This window comes from Poecilia reticulata, chromosome 12 (assembly GCF_904066995.2).
Source record: "Poecilia reticulata chromosome 12, P_reticulata-male-v2, whole genome shotgun sequence".
Classification (NCBI taxonomy): Eukaryota; Metazoa; Chordata; class Actinopteri; order Cyprinodontiformes; family Poeciliidae; genus Poecilia; species Poecilia reticulata.
This window is the reverse complement of record NC_088841.1, coordinates 25,364,006-25,390,256: the sequence shown is the minus strand read 5'-3', so window position 1 is coordinate 25,390,256 and position 26,251 is coordinate 25,364,006. Positions and strand designations below refer to the sequence as shown.

The window sequence follows — 26,251 nt, the reverse complement described above, 5'->3', positions numbered from 1 at the left end:
TGTGAACAGGTTTAATCCAGTTTAGTGTGATTGTCTTTCTTGCTACTAGCAGCAGAATGTGCATCAATATGTAACATTGATCTTTAGTGAGTAAATCCTTGGTGATTCTGTCCAGCAGAAACAGAAGAGGCTCCATGGGGACATCTGTCCTTAGAATGTCCTCAATCTCCTGCTTCATTTCCTCCAGAAGGTCTTTATTTGTGCTCAGTCCCAGAAGACGTGTGTGATGACCGACCATTCCACAGATTCCTCCAACATCTATCTGTGGTTGGATCCTGGAAATGAAAGTTTTTAAAGGAGTTCTATTAAATCTAGTTTTTACTTTCCAGTCAAACTCTTTCCAGATTTGGTTTCCAATCCCTTTATGGCACAAAAATGCCCAGAAGAAAACTCCACTCCATGTTTTATCAATCTCCAGTTCAATCCAGTAAATTGATGAACTCAGTTTTCCAAACAATCCACCAATGGAGACCCCAAACTGTTAACAGCAGCACATAAAGTTCAGCCTGTAGCAGAACAATCAGCTTGGACCCACAGAACCGGTGCTGCTACGGCCCGACATGAGAATCTTCCACTTTAGCTACAGCACATTTGGTCAGCTGGTTTATCTCTGCATGCTCTGTACAATGGCTGTGTAAAGGTGAGACTCTGTTTCAGTAATCAGAGTAAGATGAATCTTTGTCATTAAAGTGTTTTTATTTAAAGCCAAACAGTGTAAAAGACTTTACCCACTGAACTCAGTCAGGAGAAGATCCAGTTGCCAGGCAGATTTCAGATGGATGTGATTACTGACATGAGAAGAAGTCAAACTTTCCAGGCCATCATGGAGCATCAGGAGATAACAGAGGGAGGAGCTGAACCTGACACACACTCCTTCCTCTCAATCTGCTGGTAGCAGAGAGATAAAACACACTTTTAAATTTATTTCACTACAGGGTTGAGAAGAGGCTCTAAAACATCTCATTCTGAACTGAACAGACTAAAATCTCATTACCTACGAAGGATTTTGAATAAAAATGTAATGAACATGTTTAGTTTGGCCCACAGACCGACCCAAACATTTTCAGGTCACTTTTAAAGTGTATGGAAGTATTTTGGTGTCATGATCTCGTTGATGTCGTCTCGTCCAGAAGCCGATGTGATCATGTTGATCCGGGTGGATCCATAGCCAGAGGTTCTGCTGCTGCCTGGACCGTCCTACCATCCAACCGGGTCGTGACCCCAGTCTGTTGTTCTGATGTTCTTCTTCATCTCTTTGGATCGTTTGAACAAACTGTAAGTTTACTTTGTTTCCTACTTGAACTTTGTCTTCAGGAACTTTCCTGCTTGTTTCTTCTCTCTGATGTTTGGAGAAAATGTTCACTTCTGATTTAAACTCAAAGTTTAATCTCTCTTCCTTTTGAAAGTTAATCTACAGGATTATTAGATTATTGATGAACTGGAATCAAACAACATGATGAACAGCTGATGTTTCTCTGTTGTCTTCTCTGAACAAACTGCTTCATATTTTTGTTCCCTGGTATTAAATTCTTGTCTCCACCATTAAAGTCAGAATCATCAGTTTTCTGTTGCTCCCTTTCAAAATAAAACATATTGTTAAAATGTGTTTGATTCAGTCAGATTATTAAATAGTGAATCTTCTTCACTTGTAGAGTTTAATGATTGTGAACTAAAATCCTTCCTGTTGTTCAGGTTGAACCAGTGAATGTAAATGTTGCTCCATGTCTCCATCTAGTGGACTGATAGTAGAAGTGCAGCAGCTGATGCAGCTTCCTCTCCTCTGTAAATCTTGTTTAGCTGCTGCTGCCACCAGCAGACGTGGCTCAGTTTAATGTTCCATGTCTGACCATGTTGGAGGAAGAAGAGAGGAAAATATTCTGCTGCTCTGACCTAAAGATCAGGCCTTCTGATGGTTGGTTTTTATTATCAATTTGGTCATAAAAAGTAAATATTTCTGTAAAGACCGTCACCGGTTCTGTAAGAAGGAATGGACCAGAACTCCAGCAATGTATCATGAGAACCTTGTGGAAGGAAACCAGAACATTTGACCCAAATTAGACTGAAGGAAATTCTGACCAAACCTGAGGAGATGGATGCAAACTTCTGAATATTAAGTTATGAAACTGTCTCCAATATATATTTATATATAATTTTTCTCTTTCTTATTTCTGAATCATGAGGCATTTCACATTCTGGGGTAAAAGTTACTCAAGACATCAAAATGTACAAATAACTTGAATTCAGATTTACTAGAAGTTTCCTGTGGAAAACCACCAGGGTCAGAACTGGGTCCTAAACTTTTCTCACTTTACATAAATGATTTATGCAACGAATCTAATTTGTTAACATTTACTTTATTTACTGATACATTATTTTGATCTGGTGAGTTTGGAGCAGCAACAGTTTAATGGAAGGAGAATTACAAATATTAATGATGCGACAAAAATAGATTAACACTAAATTATGGGAAAATTTTATTTAGTAACAAGAAAATAAAAAATGAAAAATATCACTCAACAAAAAGTTACATTGTAATGATTTTATTGATAAGGTAAAAGCTAGAATGTAAAAATCTATTGCAATATTTTCCACAATCAGTTTTTCTGAACATTAAATCACTTTACATGTTTTAATGTTGCCTAATATTTCCATAAATGAATTATTGTGTGTTGATCTGGAGAAACTCATAGAAAACCAACACAGAAGAAAATGATCTGAATTATAACTGAGTCTGATTATTTAATTTAACTAACGAAATATTTCTTACAGTGCAAACTTTAAAATGTTCTGATTTAGTAGAGATCAGAACAATATTGATTATTTACAAAGTCTATAATAAACTCCTTCCATGGTGTAAAGAAACATTGTTAGAAATGAAAGACACAAACAAGTTTTAAAGACACTATATGATTAATTTTATAATTGACAGGACCCCAATTTTTTTCTATTTCTATAAGAAAAAAAAAAGTGGGAGGGCCCCTGTCGGTCAGAGGCCTTTGGAATTGTCTTAACGTTTCTATACGGTGCTCCAGATCATAACACATAGCAAAAACGCTAAACAAAAAATTTGCTTGAAGTGATTATAATATGACGTATGATTGAACGATTAAATCCTCCTTGTTTCTGTATTTACATCAGGTTCTCCAGTCAGGACTCATCTGACCCATAAACAAAATGTTTGGTCGTTCCTTTGGAGCTTCCATGTGAAAAGAAACCAAACCACCAGAAAACATTACAAGATAACAAACTTAAAGGACTATAAAGGTGAACACACTAAGTAAACTGTAACTCTACTAAGGGAGCATTCACACATCCCATTTTAGTCTGTTTTAATCCAACTCCAGTCCATTTGCCAGGAAAGTCCGGTTCGTTTGGGGAGGTGTGAATGTTTAACCAAATTCGGATTCGGACCAAAAACTGGACTCTCGTCTGTCTAAAAACCTCAATCTGGGTTCTGTTGAAGTGAACTCTGCCAGACCAGTAGGAAGTGAACTACAACGCAGGGCATTCTGGGTAAAAACATCCAAAACAAACCTGCTAGCCTAGCGCTAGCAGGAGAAATAGCTTGTGTCCTTTTGCCAATGACAAAAGAGAAATATAATATAATATAATATAATATAATATAATTTTATAAAGAAGGAAGTTGTGCTTGGTGTCTTCAGAGGTTTCCGTGTTGGTTCCTTCAGTGTTTCTTGGTTCAGCGCCCCCACAGGTGAGGAGGGGAACATGTTTTCAGAGGGTTTGGTTGGTGTGACAAAATGCAGTGTGTGAAAGAGAACTGCAACAGCTGAAAATGTAACAACAGAACCAAGTATACTGGACCACCACCCTGACTGTACCAATGAGAACTTTAAAGGGAAACCTGAACTGAATCACATCTTTTATACAAGCAGTTGCCTACTTGATCTCACAAAACACAGCAGTGGACTGCGATGTCAAGCTGTGATAGGCCCTGAATGCAGCACAGAGCGGCTGAGTGAACGTGGTCTGGACTCTGTGAAGAAGCGCCATGGCTTCAGAGACGCTGTAGAAGGACAGAAGTCCTGCTCTGTGATCCAGGTAGACTCCTATTCTTTTGGACTGTGGACCTAAAATCGGAGTTACGCTGTTATTATGTCTGAATTCACGCAGAGACTCTGAACACAGCAACACCCAGGACTTGTCAGTTTTCCCAAACTCGCTATTGTCTCCCGTTCTTCTGATAGTTTTGTAAGCGACTCCAATAAAAGCCCCCAACCCGCTCCACTCCACCTCCCAGTAATGGCGTCCAGTCAGACACTCTCTGCTCAGGACCTGAGATCTGTTCTGAAACCGCTCACTGTGGGCCGGGTACATCTGCTTTATACTTCTATACGTTGCTCTTCTATTCCTCTCAGATAAAACTAGCTGCATGTTCACAGTGTTTGGATCCAGAGTGATTGGTTGGGAGAACTTTAGGAAATCTGCTCTGGCTGTCAGCTCCTCCAGTGGCAGTAAAATATCCGGATTAGCTACTGCACTGGAAACTCTGGGCCAGTCTTGACTGAGAAAGCTCTGCAGTTTATTTCCCACCTCTGAAATCGTCTCTGCAACGTCCTGGAAGTAGCGCCGCGTACGCTGCTTTGGGAGAGATGTCTCCACTCGTTCTCCTGGACCGGAAAGTGACGGGAACATGTGCAGGAACTCGATGTGGTCCTCAGTTTGAGAGAGTCGCTCCAGTTCAGCGTCTTTTCCTCTCAGCTCGGTGATCTCCTTCTCCAGCTTTTCCAGGAGTTTCTTGACCCGATTCTCCTCCGTCTTCTGCTGATTCTCTATTTGCTGCTTGATTAAAGACTTTCTACTTTCAATCAGACGAATCAGTTTGGTGAAGGTCTTCTCCGAGTCTGTCACGGCTTTATCAGCAGATCGGCTAATCGCTACCAACTCCTCCTGGAGAAGCTTAACGTCTTTTTCACAATCTTGTAGTTGCTGCTTCATTTTTTGCCGACTTGGCGTGAGTTGTTTTTGTCTTTCTGTCCTTTCTGCTGCAGCAGAGATGGTGGAATGGTCTTTGTGATCATCAAGGGAGCACAGATAGCAGATACACTGCTGGTCGGTGCGACAGAAAATGGCTTTCAGCTCTCCGTGTCTGGAGCAGATGTTCTCCTGGAGCTTCTTCGACGGGTTGATGAGTTTGTGATTCTTCAAGGCGGGAAAGTCCCAGTGAGGCTTCAGGTGCTGCTCGCAGTAAGAGACCAAACACTGCAGACAGGACCGGAAGGCTTTCAGCTTCCTGTCTGTGCAGAAATCACAGGCCACATCTTCAGGTCCAGCATAGCAGTGATCCGCTGGAGTCACTTGGAGTCCTATTTTCTTCATGTCATCCACTAACTCTGCCAACACGGTGTTCCTCACCAGGACAGGCCTCGGAGTGAAGGTCTGTCTGCACTGAGGACAGCTGTAGGTTTTCCTCTCCTCCCTGTCCCAGTGGTTTGTTATGCACTCCATGCAGTAGCTGTGACCGCAGGGGATCGTCACCGGGTTCTTCAGAGGATCCAAACAGATCGAACAGGAGAGTTTCTCCCTGTTAAGCGTAAATCCTGACAGAGCCATTTCGCCTCCGTCACAGTGTCAGACTGAATGTTGTTCAGTCAAACAGAGAGAAGAAGGGCTGCATTTTTTAAATTTCTCCTGCTTCCTGACAGAGGAGTGGTTCGAATGAAGAAGTGAGTCTTTACTTCCTGCATATTTGTAAGATGACAGAATGACAGTAGCATTAACATACAATCTCCATTATTTAAACGTTTGCAGTGAAAAATGTCAGAAACTAAACACCTCCTCCATTTCCATTGGTTGTAATTGAAAAATTTGACATTTCAAAACTAAATTTGCTCAAAAGAAACATTTTTTGATAGAACATTTTGGCCTTGGAAGGAGGTGGATTTGATTGGCTGTATTGAAATTAGTTTATTTTGTAAAACTTGCCACTGGAGCAAGATATGAAGACGACAGGAAGTGGCAGGAGGATGATGGTGTGGCATGTTTTTTAATGACTTATCATGTGAGCAAACTTATTCACATGTGATTTTAATTTAAGTTACTTCTATATATTTCCAATGGAAACAATTGAATTGTGAAATTGAGTTTTTATTCTATTATCAAAATAAAGACAAAGTTTTGTGCCCATTTTTAATGGAAACGCAGCTCATGTGATTCTGTTTTTACTGACCTGATGGAGCCGGTTCTGTCCAAACCTCCACAGGAATGAAGATGATGTTCTTTCTTCATCACTCAGTCATCAGACTGGTTTATCTTGATTCTATTCTTTCTTTGTTTAATATGACAAGCTGTCTGGTTATGTAAAGAATCCGACTTTGCTAATGCAAGAAATTTCTAAAAATCTATTTTAATATTTTATTCTCTGTCATGGGCCCAAAGTTAGGGAACGACTTGCCTTTGCAGGTCAGAGAGGCCCCTTCACTGTCCACTTTTAAAGTGCGTCTTAAAACCCATCTATTTTACTTGGCTTTCAACTCCACCGGGATCTAGTTTTAAATTGTATGTTTGTTTTTAAACTGTAAGTTTTTATTTTTTATTGTCATGTTGTGTTTTAATGTACAGCAATTTGCATCAGCTGTGGTTGTTTTAAAGTGCTTTATAAATAAAGTTGGTTTGGTTTAAATAACCTGAGTGGTTCATAAGTTCAACATGTTAAACTCTGCAATTTACTTAACAGACGTTGGAAGCCTTAAATTTGCGACAAAAAATAAGATCAAATGTCTATTAAAATAATTTCTCTTCATTAAGTTTTCTCCAAACTTTTATTTTAGTCTTACTGTGTTTTCACACCTGTAGACCTGCTTCGATTAGGGACCAAAATTGCGATATGTGTTATATTTTCAGTCAGTCCTTTTAAATACAAAGCATCTGTAAAGTATATATATTGCTTTACTTTTTCCACATTTTGCTATTTTACAGCTTTATTTCAACTTGTATTATTATTCCGCAAAATTCTACACACAAATATAACATGAAAATGTGGAAAAAAGTCATAATTCAGTGGGGGGGGGTTGTAATTCTGAGAAAGAATTTCTGAGATTTTAAATTCTGAGAAAAAAAAGTCAGAAATATGGAATTATAAAATTAGAAAAAATGAATTCTGAGATTAAATTCTGATTTTTTTTTAAACAAAGAATTGTGGTATTTAAGTTAGAAGTCTAAATTTCAAAAGTAGAAAATGTTCAGTTTTTGAAACTCTAGAAAATTTTAGATTAATCAAACAGAAAAAGATTTTTTTTCTTTTTAATTTTCAAAATATTTTTGAGCTCAGAATTTTTTTTTTCCTCCAGAAAATTTCTGAGATTAATCTAAAAATGTTGAGTTTGGTTTTAGCAGATTTGGAGCTCCAAAATTTCAAAAAAAATTCTTAGAAAATTTCTTAAATTAACCTAAATATTGTCTTGCAAATTTTCGACATTTGGAGCTCAGAAAGTTTTGTTTTTTTCTATACATTTTCTGAGCTTTTTCTGGAAGTTATTAGACTTTTAAAACTTAGAAATTTCTGTTTTTTTCTTTAATTATTCTTAAAATTACCTTGTTTTTTGCAGAAATGCAAAAAAAAACAAGGTTATTTTTTCTTGCAGTCTCAAAACATGACCGTTACCTTAGGGGTGACCAAACACTTTTGCACAAACCATTTTAACCATAAATCTTTTTATTAACATAACAATACATGTTTTTCAGTAATAGCAACAGAAAACGTTTAGAGTTCTGCCTGAAAAGCCGCAGACACCAGCACCGATGCACCCATTATCGGACAGCCGTCCCGCCGGCTCACAGCGCACCCAGCTCCCGCTGCAGCCGCTCCTTCTCCCGCTGGAGCTCCGCGATGCTCTGGCGGTTCTGCTGCAGCCGGTCCTCCAGCCACTGCAGCAGCGGCCCGCTGACGGCGGACATCTGGCTGCACAGGTTCTTGGTGAACACCGAGCCGTTGTGGATCTTGGTGACCGGGTCCAGGTGGGACAGCCCGTGGATCCGGCGGTACGTGTCCTGCTCCTCCTGGCACAGGATCCGCGGCAGCTCCACGGCGGACTCCAGGCACGCCTTCCCGATCGCCTCGCGCGGAACCACGTGCACGGGAATCTCCACTCGCTCGTACTCGGAGCCCTTCTGCGCCTGCGCGGACTGGAAGCAGGTGTAGAGGACGCGGCCCGTTCTGGTGTTCTTGTCCTCGATGAAGCAGGAGAAGATGAGCCCCACGAAACACTGGTCCAGCATCTGGTACATCGCCTGGGTCCGCACGTCGACGTGGGACGGCCACACCGTGATGTGCGGGTGGGAGTGGTACCAGCCCACCACCCGCATCGGTCTGCCGGTGGAGTCCGCCAGCCGCTCCGCCTCGGTGGAGGCAGCGGACAGCTGCTCCGGGGAGATCTCCACCCGGTCCTTCCGCTTGTCGGAGCGGCGGAGGATGATCACCGAGTGGATGTGGACGATCCGGGACGCCTCCACCTCCCCGATACATAAACCCATCACCTCCTCCTTCTCGGTGCTAAGCGCGTGGTTCATGCACACCAGGAAGGCGTCAGACTCCAGGTGGACCGCGCTGACGGCCATTTTTTATCAGAAAAAACAGGTTTCTGTCACCGGGAAGAGAGGAAAACAAAATAACACGAAGGCACGCGCTCACTTCCGGGTTCCTCTACTTCGCTTTTATCTGCTTTAGCGCCCCCATCGGGTCCGGAATGGTTCTGCAGTGACTTCATTAAAGTTTGCCATATTGTCAGCAGATACCAAATATCAACAACAAAAAGTTATGTCATTAATTTAATAAAACTGAAAATAAATACAGAAATAATTTTAAAAAGTTTTTTATATAATTGAACATTACTCATTCACAGAATATATAAATAACAGACATAGAATTGTGAAAAACAAACTAAATTGAACTTTTTATTTAATTTTTTTATGTAACAGAACACGGAAAATTCCCCACATTTATCAGCATTATAAATAACTTACCTAAAATAGCGACATTTAAAACAAAAACCTAAACAGAGCTTTTTATTTTAAGTTTTTTTAAATATAATTTAACATTTAAAATATTTTAGATATTAATGGAATGCATAAATTGCAAACCTAAAATCTGGGGAGGACAAAGAGAGGAATAAAAAATCAATTAAATTGATTCATAATATTACAGGAACATAAAATATTTTAGTAAATATTGAAATTATTCTTTCTAGTTTTTAAAATGAAATCAAATAATTTACTTGAGGCACATTTACTGAATATATATTATTAATTTATTTCTGTATTTACAGTTTGAATAACACATTTAAACAATTATTTCATAAGTTATTTGTTGTCACTGTTGCTTAAATATTAAATGATGAAATATTGCCCTGTTTTTTGTTTAATCCTTTTTTAATTCCCCTGTAGGCAGAAATGTATTAATATATCTATACATTTATTATTACTGATACTTTAATTAAAGATGAGTTGTACAAGTTTATGTCATGGGGGGAGGGGGGGCACCGATGACATGTTCTCATACACCTCAGAAAGTTTGTAGTTGCGCCCCTGCTGTTGTTACAACTCACATCTGCATATTATCAGGTTACAACTACAGATTTATTTATTTTAAACCTTCATGAGTTAAGCAACCTAATCAATAAATAATTTAAAATAAAATCTGAAAAGTGTGGCATGCATTTAGCCCCTTATTTTTGATGCCCATGAAAGAAATTCAGTGATTTATGGGTGACCATCTTCTAAATGTTTTTAAAAAAAACATTTTTCTAAAATAATAAATAAATCAGAGTTTGCATGTCGAGTAGAGAATCCATGGCTGCTTGATTCTTGACCTCTGGTCGGCTGGAAGATCTGGTTTTGGTCCACAGAGGTTTGGTTTCAACATGATATTTAGAAGGTTAAAGTCCAGGATGATGACATCACAATTACATCACAATTTTTTTAAATTTGGAAAAAAAATTAATGTAAAAATAAAAGATGAAAAAAAGCATAAAAATTCAGGCAGTGGTGCCTCCAAGAGGGGGCGATCGGGGGCCCAGGCCTCCCCTGGAAAAACTCTGTGCCTCTCAACCACCTCATGCAAAGACGCATAGTGTCGCCTTCTTAAATCAAGACACAAATGTAAAACTCAGTAAGTCGTAAAAATATTTTAAAAAGTTATTTTCTTAAGTATCATTATTATTTTTACTTATTTTCAGTTCTATTTGTTTACAAGAAACTTTAAACAAACATGCTACATCAATGAGAAGCTTAAAAATGGCCCAATATTTTTATTTACTTTATTTTCAGATCTGCCGCTCAAATTTTAACTATTTATTTTATTCAAAATAAAATAAATATTATTTACTGAATTGACAGACATGTTGTGTCAATTCAAAGTTTAAATATCACCTGATATTATTTATTTTAAATTGTTTTATAATCCTGTTGTGGGCAGCACTATGAAAGTTTTCTGGGAGTGCCGCCGCAGCCGGGGTGCCGGGCCAGAGAGGGCGCCAAAATGTGACTTCAAGTCTTTATTTTCTGCATTTAACAGCTTTTAGTGTGTAAATGATACAATCAATAACAGATGCACAGCATTGATTAGGCTCAATGTTGGGAAGGAGACGTTGTCCCATAAATTCATCCTTTATTCCCAGCAGATCCACTGAATAAAACTCAATCTGAGCAGTTAAAATCCCTGCAGATGTTAAAATGTTTTCAACTTTAAAGAAACATGTCAGATAAAGTCAATAAGAATAAAGAGGAAGAGAGAGAGTGAGAGGAGGAGGAGGAGGAGGAGGAGGAGGAGGAGGAGGAGGAGGAGGAGGAGGAGGAGGAGGAGGAGGAGGAGGAGGAGGAGGAGGAGGAGTCACAGCAGATGAAGAGTTTTTCAGTTGGCATTAAAAGCTGACGGGAACCGGAGTGGTCGTCTCCACATGCTGCTGTTTTGTGGATTTTTGTCCGCGCCGTCACAGCCTTCCTGTTGCCAGGCGATGAGCGCGGCTCGGATCCATGACAAGCAGAAGCTGCGGTGGTTCTGGGAGCAGAGGATCGTCCGGCACGGCCAGCAGATGGACCAGGAGGAGAACCGCCTGAGGAGCAGCGCCCTGACGCGGTCAGAAGACACGTCAGCTGCGAGTCGGAGGTTTTATCCATGCCAACCCAATCAGGACTCATTATTCCCACTACGTCCTCATCAGGCGCTAAAATAAGGACAAACATTTTACAACAACTAAACCAAAACACACAAGTAGATGATTATAAACCTAAAGAGCAGCTTCCGTCAGATTTAAAGGTTTTATGCTTCCTTGAACATGTTGAACTAAATCATTGCTGGATCATTCTTAGGAAATGAGATTCTAATCGGCTCAGTTCTCCTGTTTTAGGGCTTCCGTCACTTTAAATCCAAATAAGCTGCTGCTAGCCACGCCCACCAAATTCAATGCTTACGCATCTTTGAAAAGCACAAGTGGATCCTCCTGCACAACCAACAAGAATCAATCAAGGGGTTTATGTATGGCACATCAAGAACAAAACACTTGACTTTTCCAGCAGCCATTGTACAGCGGATAAAACCAGGTGGCCAAACGTGCTGGAGCTCCGCTTGGGTTGCTAGGTAACGGGCTGGGCTTGGCTGGGGTTGCTAGGTGTTGGTACACTGCACTGTCTTATTTACACTGTATTTCAGGAGTGAAACAACGGATTTACTGTGTTAGCATTTTGGCACTAGCATGCTAGTTACCTTGCTAGCTTAGCAGTTAGATGCTTGTTGTTAGCAGGGGACATCACTTTTCTATACAAACATGCTTAAAATAAAAACCTGAAATAAAAAAATAATTTAAAATAACCCCATAAAACTAACGTGCATAGATTGCACATTAGTTTTATTAAGCCTAGTTTGCTATCATTAAGTTGTTAGATTATGGGATGGATTGAAGTTTTCTCTCATTGTTTCTGAACTTTGGTTTAGTTTCTGGTAAAAAAAAATAATATACATACGTATTTCCTAAAACAATAATAAAAATAAAGTCAAATAAAGTTCTGGCAGGTGAACAAAGCCGTGTGGACAAACTGTCAGACAGGAAGGGAACGCTAAAAATAAAGTGCATTACCGAGGGATGGATGAGTTCATTAAACGCCTCGGTCGTGTTTGCAGCTTGTTTGTCTGTCATCGCGTCGTCGCCTGAGAATGTTGATCAGAGGCAGCGAGGCCGCAGGTTTGAATCCCGGAGATCAGCAAGAGAATCACTTAATTAATCCTTCAGCCAACACGGCTTTCCTCTTTCCACAACATGAGATGCTGGTGCAACGACCGAGGATCAACGCTGCAGGACCAGAACAGACAAAGAGGAGCAAATTTTCCAGACAGATGGTGGATACTTTGTGAAAAACATTTACAAAATGTACATTTGTGGAAAAAAGTCAAAATGTCCCTAAGAATTGGTCAGAACAAAAGTAGGATTTACTAAAAATTTTACAGAAAAGATCAAACATCTCCAGGTTTTCTGCACATACAGGATGTGACCTGATTGACGGACATCTGCCAGACGTCTTAAAAACTTTAAATATCAAACATCAGATTGTCTCATTAATGAAAATTATCTAAATTAGCTAATTAGCCATTTCTTCAGTCTGAAATAGAACCAGGAGAAGGAACTAAGTTCAAAGTTCACATTAATGTTGAGTTCACTTTTCATTTCTACAGTCTTTAAATCATATTTCTCTTTTTAACGCCACATTTCCACAACGGAAGCTGTAGCTAAAAATGTAGTTGCGCTAACCGTACAGCACCAAACTCAACCATTAGTTCTGCCAATGCTAAGCAGTTAGCATTAGCTAAGCTAAAGCTCCAAAGACCTAAATTAAATCAAGTTAATTTAGTAATTAGCTACTTATGCATTAGCATAAGTAGCTAAAGCAGTTTATGCTACCATTAGCATAAGTAGCCACTTATGCTAATGCATAAGTAGTATTACTTATGCATAATTACTAATGCATTAGCATGCTGCGAGACACTTCTCACATTAGCATTAGCATGCTACTTATGCTAGCATAAGCATATGCTAATGCTTTAGCTACTTATTCATTAGCATAAGTACCTAATGCATAAATAGTGCATTAGCTACTTATGCATTAGCTACTTATGCAAGCTAATGCACTAAATATTTTTGAAGTTAGCCAAATCACTCAGAAAAACAATTAGCAAATTAGCGGTAGAGTGCCTACTTCATTTTGAATAATTCTCCACTCATATGATGCAGTAAATTGACTAATAGCTTTTCCACAACTATAACTACCACATTTCTTGGTCTGGACCTGAGCTGAACCTTCTCGCCTCCATTTTGCTGTTTCGCTTCAGGCTCAGGGACCAGTGGCTGCTGCGCCTCAACCTGAGGAACCAGAACCAGCAGCGCTTCTTGGAGGAGAGAAGACAGCGAGAGCAGAAAGCTTCTCGGTTTCTCCAAAGGCCCAATTAACCAACAAACCAAGAGTTTAAAAAAAAACTGATCACAGAAATGAGATCAGCAAACCTGGAACTTCAGATTAAATCAAACATCTGAATGTTTAATATCAGAAAAGATCAAATAAAATGTACTGATATAAATCTGTCATTTTTCAACTCAAACATTTTATTTGTCCATCAAAAACTCAAATCTATATTACGATTTACTTAAACAATATTCAACTATTTTAAAGTTCTGAAATTATAGTTAAAATTTTCTTCATTTCTTCAGCACATTTCCACTTTCCCAATAAACTCCAACGCTACAAAACGAACTGTTCAGATTGATCAATTATTATCAATTACATGAATCGTGATGTTAAAACTGAGTCGTCATGTTTTTAGAGCTGAATTACTTAGAAATTAATTTTATGTGACGATACGTGAAGGACTGCATCCAAAACAAAGGCCAGATGTCAGTTTGAGAGGAGAACCAGTTAGAGGTGATGATGAGTGTCGGGATTTGTTTGCTGAAATTCTGTGGGTCACTTAACCAGTTTCCAGGGGTTTATTTAATCTATATGGTTATATGTGGGTCAGTGTAGTCCAGAGGTTTCCAAACTGTGGGGTGGTGCCCCCTAGGGGGGCGCCGTGCCATTGCAGGGGGGTCGCGGGAAGCCATCTGGATGAAAAAAAACAAAACATGAACGCTGTATGCGCTGGGTTTTTACCTTAGAATGGCAAACCTTCTGTTATTCCTGTTAATTTGATACAGTAAGAGCTTCCGCACTTCCCATATCTGTGTCCTCTGACACTTTTATCAGCAGTTAAAACTGTTTAATCCGTTGTTAACATGTGGTAACCTGTTTTTCCGAGCCGCCTTTAAACCCAACATGAGCGCTATGACGCTCGCGCTGGATTTACGCCTGTGCGGCAGTGAAGGAGACCTGCTGCTGCTGCTGGGCGGAGCTACGCAGGTTTGTGTTAGAATCATGGCAGCAAAACGCAAAGAACTTTTCACCGTTTTTCCCCCAAACTAACAGACTGAGTTGAGTGAAGCTGTTGGATGAAGGTAATGCTAGCTAAAAGATGACTAACTAATGTTAGCTAAAAGATGACTAACTAATGTTAGCTAAAAGATGACTAACTAATGTTAGCTAAAAGATGACTAGCTAATGTTAGCTAAAAGATGACTAGCTAATGTTAGCTAAAAGATGACTAGCTAATATCAATACAGCACCTTAAGCTTAACAGGTAGCCTGTAGGCTACTGGTGTTGTTGTCTATGTTCAGCTACTACATTCATTTTGCTCCCAAAGAAGTTGAATCCCCCACTCCCAGGGTCAGGGGGGCCCAGAAAATGTTTGGAAACCACTGGGGGGGCGCAAGAGATTAAGTTTGGGTACCACTGGTCTAGTCAAAGTACTGTATGGAGAATAATGGAGGGTATTCTGGGTCTTTAACTCTGAGCCCTCTTTCTGGGACTGGCCTGTAGGTGTCAGCAGAGAGCTGCAGTTTGACTCAGAGGGCCTGAACTCGTCATAATTAACTTTCCCTCACAGTTAAACCTGCAGGTGCCTGAATTTTACAGAAACTCTTTTTGTTTTTTTCCCAGCAGGCATTGCAGCTGTGACTCAGGAACTGAACAGAAATGTTCAATGTTCACTTTTCAGATTTAGAATAAAAGTTAGGTTATGACTAAAATTAGCTTTCAGCTCTATTTTCTGATTTATTTTTTTACACTTTTAGGTATTTTTACATAAAAACATGGCCATGTTGTGTATTGTTGAGAATTTTCTTTCCAAACCTCTAAACATTTTGACCAAAGTGGAATTATTTTCAGTTTTTAGTACCATTTAACTCTGTTACACTAAATGTTGTTAATCCCTAGTACCAATGTAATTTTCTAAATAATTTCTGACAGTTCAAATTTACACACAATAGAAAACAAACTAAAACTCATTAAGGCTTAAAACTATTCAGTTTAATATTTTACAGCGACTTGTTGGAAAACTGTGAATGAAAACATGAAAAACTGTTTTTATCACATTTATCTCTTCGCTTTATTTTCTCTGACAGGAAAAGTCGGATATTTGCTGAACAGTTTTTCTGTCAAAGGGAGGCGTCACCATGGCAGCAGGGAGTCGTTTGGCTCCTCCTCCTCCTCCTCCTCCTCCTCCTCCTCCTCCTCCTTCATTAATCTGTTTTAAATCCATCCAGATCCGCCGCAGCTTTTTCTCTCCTCTGCTGGTTTCTGAGTTTCTCCGCTGGACGTCTGACCTGCTGACAAACTGAAACTAAAATCACGTTAACAGCTTTTCATCGACTGGAGCGTTTTTAATTAACTTGTTAGGAGGAGTCGCCTGGGCAACAATGGGGAGATTACGCTCTGGTTACTCTGGGATTAAGACGGAAAACCTGCCTGATTATCTCCTCATCCACACATTTGTGTTTTCTTGTACACTGTAAAAAGTGTATTTGGGCTGCAGTTCATCTTATGGACTTATTTATATTAATTTCACTTAATTTTTTTGCTTTTGCTATGATAACTTACTTTCTTGTGTTCATTTAACTCAAAACTTACACATTTTTAACTTTTTACTTTGACTTTACTTAAAACAATTGAGTTCAATGCCAGTTTCGTATCCTATGTCTGAACAACTCAATTCACTAAGTTCTTATAACTTAATTCATAAGGGGGTTTAAGATAACAGTTTTAAGTCACTCTTACTCAAATCATTTATTTTCTTCTAATAAACATTTAAAATCTCTTTGACTTAATTCTACAGAAAGTCAACTCAAACTTTTAAGTCGTTAAAAACTACATTTTAATTCTCTTTTTACAGTGTCATCTAAATACACAAATCTTTTCCTTAAATGGCCTTTTTGCTTTGACTTTACTTGAAATAATTAAGTTAAATGCCATAAGGACTTAAACCCCAAGTTACCTACTGATCTGCACATTAAGTGAATGTGACTCTAAACTGCTTTCAGTGGCCAAAATGAATGGAAAAAGCACTATATAAATGTATTTACCATTTTTGAAGTAAACTAAATGATTTGAGTAAGAGTGACTTAAATCTGTTATCTTAAACATACTTAACAAATGTGTTAAATAAAACTAGCAAATTGAGTTGGATGGATTAGAATATATTGAATTGGTTAAACTTAATAAATTCAGTTGGATAAACTTAATTGGCTTGCTTGTTAGAAGCAATTCAATTAAGTTGGTTCAACTGTTTTCTTTTTAGAGTGTTCCTCTGCAGCAGGAAAACTCCTGGTTTGGATGTTTTCAGTTGAGGTTAAAGTCAAATGTTTTGGATTTTATTCAGGTGAAAAGGAGAGTTAGATAAATGTAGCTCTGTTAACCCAAAGCATTAACCCAAAGCAAACTAAGTGCTAAAAGGCTAACAGAAAATTAGCTTAGCTGTTAGCCAATTTCACAGCTTTGTGTTCTTGGAAACCAAACAATATTGATGCAGATTAAACAAAAGAGCCGACAGGAACATTTAGGTTTTCAGACAACATATAATAGACGCACTAAAACACACAATCGTCTTATTTTAGTGAAATAAAGCTGCAGACGAGGTGAATGTGACTGAAACCCTCTGCTTTAATCATCCAGACCTCCACTGACCTCCAACAGCTCTGGGTTTTATTTAGCGTCTCGTTGGAGGAGATTAAAAACACGTTCAGGCCACACTTTACTGCAAATTTTTATTATTTTCCACAACTTTCCCTCTTTACCCCATGAACCAAAACAACACATGGAATTTTATGGTTAAATAATTGAAATAAATCTGCAAAGATTCTTTATTTAGATTTGTTTCTTTAGGACTTACAGAAAACCAGGCGACGGACTGCAGAGCAGCAGCTTCTGTTTGTTTTAGATAAGAAAGCAGCAGATAATCAAATCCAACCTCATCAATAAAGTGGAGATAAGAGGCAGGAGAGAAAACGGCTGGAAATACCTGCAGATAACAGAAAGGCTGGAAGAAGAACCGCAAAACCGGTTCAAACGAAACCCTGAGCATCAGCAGCACGAATACGGCTTCAATTAAACAAACCAGGTTCAACACAAAACGTCACATCAGATTAAAACAAGAATCACAGGAAGTTTTTTCCTTCAAAGACAAAATGACTTTAAAACATTTTCCATAAAAATCTTATATACAGCTTCCTTCATTTCCTTTATATGGAAGGATATTAGGGCCACTGAACGAAAAAAAAAGTGACTTTTTCTCAGAATTTTGATTTTAATGTCAGATGAACGTCAAGAAAAACAAACGAGAAATCAGAGTTTAAAACTCTGAGGGAAAAAGCCACAAATTTTGAGAAAAAAAAACAAAAGATTCGGAGACAAAAAAGTCAGTATTACAGTTAGAAATATGAGGTTAAAAAAATAATTATGACATAAAAAAGAAATCATTTCTAAGAAGAAAGTCAAAATTCTGAGATTAAAGTTAGAATTTTTGTGGAAAAAGTCAGAATTTGAGAAAAATTTTACAATTTTGAGAAAAAAACAAATTTCTGAGAAAAAAAGTCACATTTCTGAAAGTAAAGTCAGCATGCTTAGATTACAGTTGGAAATCTGAGGTTAAAAAAATGAGAAAAAAGAAATCGTTTTCTGAGAATAAAGTCAAAATTCTGAGAATAAAAGTCATATTTCTGAGATTAAATTTAGAATTCCGGTGGAAAAAGTCAGAATTTGAGGAAAATTGTACAATTTTGAGAAAAAATAGAATTGTAAGAGAAAGTAAAATCTGAGAAAAAAAACGTCAGAATTCGGAGGGGGAAAAAATAAGATTTTTTTGTGGCACTAATCTTCCTCCATACATTTAGATCTTTCAGGCAAACAGGATTTATTTTGGAAGAACTCTTCTCTCTCCAGTTAGTTACATAAAAGCAAATCAGGAGTTGGTTTTTTCCTCATTAAAATAAATACTGCAGCATCATCAAGTTTATTATTCACGTCGTTTTGGAGCCGATTAGAGAATAAAATCTTATGAACGTCAGAAGACGAGCAGCACAGGAAGTAGCATCAGCAGAGACAGGAAACAGCTGAGCGGAGTCAACCTGACCGCCGATGAAAGATACCAACGAACCTCCTCATCCGAGTCATCTGGGAGAAAACGAAACAATCAAGAGTTTACATCGTTAATATCATGTCTTTAGAGCCATTTCATGTATTTTAAGCCGTTATCTTTTTCTTTCACTTTCTCTAAACTTGGCTTCGCTTATCTCGACTTCCAGCAGCTCTTAAAGATACACGTTTATCTCCCAGGCGGGACAAGGAAAGCCTTCACTCTACACTTCTGCAGCTCGTTTATTTTTGGAAAAAAGACAGAAGTAAGTGATGCTCTGTGTTGGATTAGCTAGCTAGATTAAAATTTTACCCGCTTAATTAAAGTATTAAAAGTTGGATTGATTTTTAGTTCCAAGTTGAAGATTTTATCTTCAGGACAAAACTCAGAACATTGTGTGACTTATGACTATGTGCAGAAGATTTGACACACATAGTGTTCCATAGAAGCTTTATTAAAGATATTTCTTTTCCAAAAATGTTTTATGCCTTTATTGCATCTATCCATAACAAATATTTGTGATTTTTCCTCTTTCTGATCATGAAATAAAGTCATTATTTTTACAAAAATATAAATCCCCTACATTTCATATTTGGAATTGAAAAACTTTTAGTTCGGTTTTTCCATTTTTGTCATCAATGTCAAAAAATAAAATGATGTCTAGAGACACGATTACCTGAAAACATGATGCAGTAATCGTAAATCTAAAGAGCTTAAGAAAATTACAATAATTAACTGTGGATGCTACCAGTAACATGCTAATGCTAGCAAGTATTACTGTTAGCTGACTCTGTTGACTGAGTTAACCTGGTTTAATTATTGTGCTTAAACATTTTAAATGAGTCTAACAATAAAATACAGAAATAAACTGGAAACATTCAATAACCAGAATTATCAAGATTAAAACAAGGTTTTGTTTAAGGCTAACATGCTAACGTGTTAGCCTTAAACAAAGAGCTAGGTGAGCTGGTGTGGGGATAAAGCAAAGAGACATGAGGTAGATATGCTTGAGCATTTTATAAACACGAACCTAAATCACAATATGTAGCTAACATTATTAATACGCTCCCACATGCTAATGCTAACATTAGCAGCTGTGATGGCTCAGTGGAAGCAAACAATTTAGCAGCTAGCATGTGTGAGAAGTTGTTCACTTCTAGATTCTAGTTTGAAAATCACAATAACTTTTAACATTTTTAATTCTCATACATGCTAGCGTTAGCAGTAGCATGTTTGGTGGGTCCAGAGCAGTTTTATAGAAACGAGGGAGTTTGGATCAGTTCTGATGGACCAGATTTTAGTTCTGTTGACAAATAAAACCCATAGGAGGAAATTCAGCATCAAACACTTTTGACATTTTGCTTTAAGAAACAAAGTTTTGGGGCCCAACAATAAAGATCAAACTAGATTTGTTTCTTTGTCTTTTCTGGGTTTCAAAATCATCCCAAACTCCACATCAGTGTTTCTGTGTTAAGGAGTCAAATAAGAAACATTTTGGAGGATAAAAGGCTTGAACTGTAAATGAGAAGGTGGAGCAAATTCATTCAGCCCCATTTACACTCAGAAGGAGTTTTTGTGTTTCAGGGTGAAACGTGTGAAAGGCGGGTTTTACAGCGACTGTGGGTGTTGATTCTCTTCCCCCCCTTTGAGATGACAAAACCTTTCAGGGATTACCTGAACCACACCAAGAAACCAAAAGAATTAAAAACTAGAATAAAACTTTGGAGGATCTCGTCTCAGAATGCAAAGCCGACAGACTCTCAGCTTTAACGCTTTTATATCTAATAAAAACAGAGAATACGTGTTGCTACGTGTGGCGACTTTCTTACCACAGTCTTCATGGAAAACGTGAGGGAAGCAATGCAAGACGCCGTAGAAACAGCGGCAGTAGGAGCAGCCTTTCTGGACCCACTCGCCGTGAGGAACAACGTCACATCGTCTGCAAACACACAAACAGTGAAAACCAGGCCACGGCGACAGACAGAACAAAACCATTATGATGTTAATGTTGCTGGAAACCCAGGAGACCATCAGCTGGGTTACCTGATTCTGGTGTCGTACTCGCAACTCCTCCCGGTGAAGAACGGAGGGCAGGCGCAGAAACTGCCCAGGATGCAGGTTCCTCCGTTTTTACAGCAGCTGCGGCTCTGATCAGCACCTTAGAAACATTAAGAACATTAAAAACATCAACCTGATCCTCCGTTTCCATCAGCCTCAGCAACGACGGAGGGAAACATTTCATCTTCACTGCAAAAACACAAAATCTCACCAAGTAATTTTGGTCCAGTTTGTAGTGAAACTATCAGTAACTTTCCATTTCAATCGGCAGATAAATTAACTCATAACATGAGAAAAACGTCTTGTTAAATAACCGCCAACGGAACTGCAGCTGGGTTGCTAGGTAACAGGCTGAGCTGGGCTTGGCTGGCGTTGCTAGGTAACAGGCTGAGCTGGGCTTGGCTGGCGTTGCTAGGTAACAGGCTGAGCTGGGCTTGGCTGGCGTTGCTAGGTAACAGGCCCAGTGGAACCAGAACTTTTTTAAAATATCAAAGGAATTACTGACTTAAAACAAGTCTATATGTATGTTGCTTTTAATTTAGTTTATTTTATTGCAAATAAACTAAAATATTTCCACTAGAAATTAAACCAAAACTACTTGGTAAGAGATTTTGTGTTTTTGCAGTGTTTACCTGTTGTAAGTATTCATTTAATCCTTGTTTTTTATCTATTTTCCTTCACAATGTCTGTATATATATATAATGTTTAGCTTTTTTTCCATTCAGAACACCTGAGAGTTACAGGTTAATATTAGAAATAAATAAAAAAGGAGCAAAATCTAGAAAAAGTTTTCACTGTTTTTCTAGTTTATAATCTGGAAAACTGAAAACAATAATCTGAATATGAAGTTTTACTGATTTCTCACATAATCGTCTCTGTTTAGCAGATTGTTTCCGTCTCGTTTTGTTTACAGATTTGAAGTTTTACTGGGTTTGAACATAAAGTTCAAAACTCCTCATGTAAGTTTTCTGCAGGTTTTCAGTCTGAAATCTGCTGTCCAGCTGCTGCAGCTCCTCTGTGTGTCGGTGAAATAAACCAGAGTCTGCAGCAGCTGGCAGCGCATTCCTGCAGCACTCCTCCGCTCCACACCAGTAAACAGCAGAGAGTCTGAGCAAACCTCTGAAAATGACAGAAAAACACTAAAACTCAACATCCAGACACTCAAAGCTGAAGCGTTTTGTTGCTTCATGCTGCAGAAACGTTGATTCAGTTTCACTTTTTATGAATTACTGAAACGTTTTCCTGCTAGAGACGTGTTATTTTCTGTGAGAACAGAAATCTGTGTGTGTGTGTGTGTGTGTGTGTGTGTGTGTGTGTGTGTGTGTGTGAGGAGGCGTACTGCTGGTGAGGCCGATGAAGGGCAGCACGGCGCTGGCGTCTCGGTGTTTACGGTCGCCGCTGTTTGGAGAATTCACCTGGGTAAACTGGGACAGAAACTCCTGGGAGGACTGGGAGGACTGGGCCGCAGGAGGAGGATGAGGAGGAGAGGAGGGCGATGTGGCAGCTGTAGAAGAAGAAGAGTGGAGGACTCCTTCAGAGCCTGAAAGAAAACAGCGGCAGGTTTGAGTGAATAAAGTAAAACCTCTGAATCATCAGCTGGTTTGATGGATTCAGGGTAAAATCGGTGAAATGTAAACCCTGACAGCCACATTGTTGGTTCCTCGCCTCCCTCATGTCTGGTTCAGAACAAAGTCCCTCCATTACATCTGACTGATGTGCAAATGAGGAGAAACCAGCAGCTCAATGGAGCCAAACTGGCTCAAAACCAGTTAAACCACAGAGGAGAAAACGTCTGAATTTACACTGAAAATATCTGATTGTTTTAACAGAGAGAGAAAAATTACAGGCAGATTACATGGAGCAAAAACTTCATGATGCGTTCAAGTACATGTAGAAAATATGCGAGTAAATACACAGTTTTGGATAAAACGTCTGTTTAAGGCCAAACGTTGACCAGTTAGGATTTGGGTCACCGGAAAAAATTATTCTGACTTTAATACAAGATTTTTATTCGATTCGAATAACCAAACATTCTTTGGTTTACGTCAATTTTGTAGTTAAAATGTGAAAATAGCCACATAACCTTTTCATTCTCTGTTTCATAAAAATGCACTTTATCTTTAACTTCATCCAAACCGAAAGTCTGTCTCAACTTTAGTTGGTAGATTTGAGTTTTAAGAACATAAACAATTAAAACGTTTGTGATTCAGAGATTAAAATCATTCTTCCGTGTTTCAGTGTCCCTAATCCTCTTCCGTAGATTCTTAATCAAATCTGATTGATGAACGTTGAAAATTGGTGCCAGATTTCCCTCGAAATGTTCTGAAGGTTGTGGAAAATTTAAGATGATTTATAGTTTTACGAGGTGCGTTTGAACGCATCGTGAAATGATCGCTTCTAATAAAGAAGCCCGTAATAAAAGATATATATACATATATATATATATATATCGTGGAAATGTGGAGAAAAACCGACCTGAGCGAGAAACAAGCCGGAGACACCAGAAAACACCGAGCAGGACTCTGAGAGAAACGGGGAATAAATTCATTAAACATGGAAAAAAATGAGGAAAATAAAAGTTTTTTCAGTTTTTAGGACTCACTTGAACTTCTGCTGTCGCCTCATAGTTAAACTTTTCAAAATTCCAACTCCTTGCAGTTTTAATATGAGTATAAAAAAAATAAGAAAAATCTGTTAATTTTATCTGTAAATATTCCTGAAGTTCCCAGAAAAAGAAAGAAAATCAATAAATCCAGGAACAAATGAGAGCTCGAGGTTTTCTCAGCCTCATTGGTGAACATCTGATCAGATTCAAATCCCTCCTCTCTGCTCTCCAGGTGATTTCCATTCCGGAAGTGGGCGGGACTCCGGAAGCCACGCCCCCTTTCTGTCTGCTGCCCGTTTCCGCCTGCAGGTTGGAATCAACAAGAACCGGAATGACGGAAGATGAGAGGATTCTGCTGAAAAGGTCCAGATTTTAATCCAGGAAACAAATATTTGACTCATTTATTCGGAAATAATTTAAATAAAGTTAAAACTGTTTATTTTTTTAGTGAAAGTGAGATAAAATTAATTTAATGAGATAAGTTTACTTAAAAAGTTTGGTTATAAAACTCTAAATAAGGAAAGCTGCTTTTATTTCCTCTGAAATTTTGTCTGTGAATTAAATCTTAAGTTTTAATTAGATTAAACTTTACATTTTATACGTTTTTCTCCATATTATTTTACTAATTTTTTATATTTTTATTTTGTTTTATCTTTGACTGGAAAAAGGGAAAATTTGTATGTTTTGCTGCAACAAAAATAGTTTGTCTTTATTTTTATTCGTATGATTATTTTTTGTATTTTTTTGCCATTTTGTTTTATCAAACTTAATTTTTATTTCTTGTGATTTTGTCATTGCTGTGAAGTTACGGAAGAGGATTAGGGCCACTGGAAAAAAAAATAAAACTTTAACCTCAGATTTCTGAGAAAAAAAGTCAGAATTCTGAAATTAAAGTCAAAATTCTGAGAAAAAAGTCGGAACTGTTTTAATTTTTTCTCAGTGGCCCTAATCCTCTTCCGTAGTGAAGTACTTCAGTTGAGGTTATTCTTCTTCTGTGGATGTTTAGCTGGATCTCTCCACCCCCACCAGCATGTGTGCTAACCTCATTAGCATGTGTGCTAACCTCGTTAGCATCCAGTCACATGTTAATCACTCAGCTGCTGCCAACAGGAAAAACTCCTCAACAGAAAACATGCAGAAACTTTTCATGCATGAAAATAAGCAGAAAGTTCAGGTTTAAACTTCATTTCTTGATATTTAAATCCCCAAAAAGCCTGAATTTATTCTGACACATTAAAATGTTTTTTTTTATCGACACCTTTTTATTCTTTCTGAAACTTTAAGAAACTTTTTAACTACATTTCAGTCCAACATGTTTCCGTTTTCAGAAGAATGCATCTCTTTCTGTTATAAAAAGGTCAAAATGTTTTGAAATAAAATGATTAAAAATAAAAAATAATGTGTTAAAATGATAAGATCTGCTATTCAAAGCGGTGAACCTCAGGGTTGTGTTTTCGGCTCCATCCACATGGAAACTTAACAGGTTTTTTTCACCTATGAAAAGCAAAAACGTCTCTTTGATAAAAACTCTGACATATTAGCCCGAACTCTAATCTGACCTTTAACCCCAAAAACATCTTAAATGGCAGATTTCATGTTCATCTTGTAGTTTATTAGTTTTCTAATTCATTATGTGACAGAGAAGAAGAAGATCGACTGATTTTAATTGGTTGAAATCAGATTTTGTTTGGTCGCTCATGCCAATAATCAATCAATCAATCAGACTCTGTGTGGACAGTTTACGACCCCAGTAAACATGCAGAAGAAGAACATCGATGTCGAACAGCAGCTCTTTGTCTACAGGATTGATTATGGATCAGTTTTAATGTTTTTGAGCAACAGGAAAATCACGACAAGAGAAAGAAAAGAGAAAACACGACCAACAGCTTCAGCCTTTGATTACATCCAGAGTTACTGTCCGTCTTCTTCTGGTGCAGAATCATGACGCACGTCTCACAGCACTGATGTAAGTTTGGATGAAACTCAAGATTCTGTTGGGATTCCAACAAGAAATAGGATAAATAACAACAAAAAATTAAAAAGTCAGTAAAAAAAACTGAGAAAATGAAAGATTATGTTGTCTAGTCCAACAATTATCTTGTTTTTCTGTTGACAAAAGGCTGATTTTGTAACTGTCTTTGTGTTGCTCTGAAGGTTCAGGTTTTGAGTCCAGGAAGCCGTTAAATCATGTAAAACTGAAGATGCTGCTTGTTCTGGTTCTTCTCCCTCTGAGGGACAAACAGAGGAAATGGGCTTTTTGTCGTCACAAAGAAGTTTGAGCTAAAGAGGAGCAGCAGGAGGGGCGACCTGATGGGACCCCAGCAGGAGGGGCGACCTGATGGGACCCCAGCAGGAGGGGCGACCTGATGGGACCCCAGCAGGAGGTCAGCATCCTAAAGCAGGAGGAAGACCTGCTGCAGGAAGAGAGGAAGACCTGCCTCGTTCAGCTGCAGCAGGATCAGGAATCAGAACAAAGTGACCTGATGTTGACAGCAGAGACTCATTAAAACTCAGATCTTGTTTCACCACTTTAGTTTTTTCTGACAGGAACCAGGAATCCTGACCACATGACACCAACTCTGGCATCTTTACACCTGCTGCCTGGTTTTTATCCAATAGATTTTAAGATTCTGTTGTTAAATCCCCCTTTATCTTCAGGACCTTTTAAATGTCCGGTCTGCGTCCAGAACTTTAAGATTATTACTGAATGTTCCTCGGATTCGACTTGAGAGGAAAGGAGATGGAGCTTTTTCTGTTGCTGCTCCTGTTTTATGGAATAACTTCCCTTTCCAGATTAGATCTGCCCACAGCCTGGAGCATTTTAAATCTTAAAACTCGTTTTTACTCTTTGGCATTTAATTGATGAAAAATATCCAAAGAAACGACAGATTAACCGACAGAAAATGTGATTTCAGCTTCAATTAGGGATCCAGAATCAAACATTTCTCTGTTATTCAGAGGAAGATATAAAACATGTCCAGTTGGTTTGAGCTGCTCTGGGTTTTTCCTGCGTGTTTCTTTCTTTGGTGAGGAAATATCAGTGAATTTCTATGTAATTAAATAAAAAAGCCTCGTCTTGACTCCACCT

At 38.3% G+C, this 26,251-nt stretch overlaps 4 protein-coding genes across 5 annotated transcripts; 1 reads left to right on the top strand and 3 right to left on the bottom strand.

Annotated features, from left to right (window-relative positions):
* Window positions 1–2,475: 2,475 nt before the first annotated feature.
* On the bottom strand, window positions 2,476–5,670 carry LOC103473911 (E3 ubiquitin/ISG15 ligase TRIM25-like). The gene has a single exon (XM_008424560.3). The coding sequence runs from the start codon at window positions 5,569–5,571 to the stop codon at window positions 3,898–3,900; it is 1,674 nt and encodes a 557-aa protein (XP_008422782.2). The 5' UTR covers window positions 5,572–5,670; the 3' UTR covers window positions 2,476–3,897.
* A 1,984-nt stretch (window positions 5,671–7,654) lies between these two features.
* On the bottom strand, window positions 7,655–8,677 carry LOC103473912 (BRCA1/BRCA2-containing complex, subunit 3). The gene has a single exon (XM_008424562.3). It carries the CDS (start codon window positions 8,572–8,574, stop codon window positions 7,792–7,794), a length of 783 nt encoding a protein of 260 aa, XP_008422784.1. The 5' UTR covers window positions 8,575–8,677; the 3' UTR covers window positions 7,655–7,791.
* A 2,150-nt stretch (window positions 8,678–10,827) lies between these two features.
* LOC145554370 (uncharacterized) lies at window positions 10,828–13,649 on the top strand. Of its 2 annotated transcripts, none has more exons than XM_081613953.1 (2): window positions 10,828–11,089; window positions 13,334–13,649. In XM_081613953.1, exons 1-2 carry the CDS (start codon window positions 10,911–10,913, stop codon window positions 13,449–13,451), a joined length of 297 nt encoding a protein of 98 aa, XP_081470079.1. In that variant the 5' UTR covers window positions 10,828–10,910; the 3' UTR covers window positions 13,452–13,649. The 2 variants fall into 2 exon arrangements, with proteins under 2 accessions (XP_081470079.1, XP_081470078.1); XM_081613952.1 differs by having other exon boundaries at window positions 10,828–11,119.
* A 3,470-nt stretch (window positions 13,650–17,119) lies between these two features.
* Window positions 17,120–23,480, bottom strand: LOC145554140 (cryptic protein-like). Its single transcript, XM_081613533.1, has 6 exons — window positions 23,161–23,480; window positions 23,034–23,080; window positions 21,898–22,098; window positions 20,544–20,658; window positions 20,330–20,439; window positions 17,120–18,538 (listed from the first exon to the last, which is right to left on the bottom strand). Exons 1-6 carry the CDS (start codon window positions 23,181–23,183, stop codon window positions 18,429–18,431), a joined length of 606 nt encoding a protein of 201 aa, XP_081469659.1. The 5' UTR covers window positions 23,184–23,480; the 3' UTR covers window positions 17,120–18,428.
* Window positions 23,481–26,251: the final 2,771 nt, after the last annotated feature.

Bases quoted from the DNA above. Each gene is read 5' to 3' on its own strand.
- LOC103473911 (XM_008424560.3), bottom strand. From the start codon at position 5,571: ATGGCTCTGTCAGGATTTACGCTTAACAGGGAGAAACTCTCCTGTTCG.
- LOC103473912 (XM_008424562.3), bottom strand. From the start codon at position 8,574: ATGGCCGTCAGCGCGGTCCACCTGGAGTCTGACGCCTTCCTGGTGTGC.
- LOC145554140 (XM_081613533.1), bottom strand. From the start codon at position 23,183: ATGAGGCGACAGCAGAAGTTCAA. The intron at 22,099-23,033 runs GTCGGTTTTTCT...GTTTTCTTTCAG, and splicing joins CCGGCTTGTTTCTCGCTCAG to GCTCTGAAGGAGTCCTCCAC. The intron at 20,440-20,543 runs GTAACCCAGCTG...GTGTGTTTGCAG, and splicing joins GAGTACGACACCAGAATCAG to ACGATGTGACGTTGTTCCTC.
- LOC145554370 (XM_081613952.1), top strand. From the start codon at position 10,911: ATGCTGCTGTTTTGTGGATTTTTGTCCGCGCCGTCACAGCCTTCCTGT. The intron at 11,120-13,333 runs GTTTTATCCATG...GTTTCGCTTCAG, and splicing joins ACGTCAGCTGCGAGTCGGAG to GCTCAGGGACCAGTGGCTGC.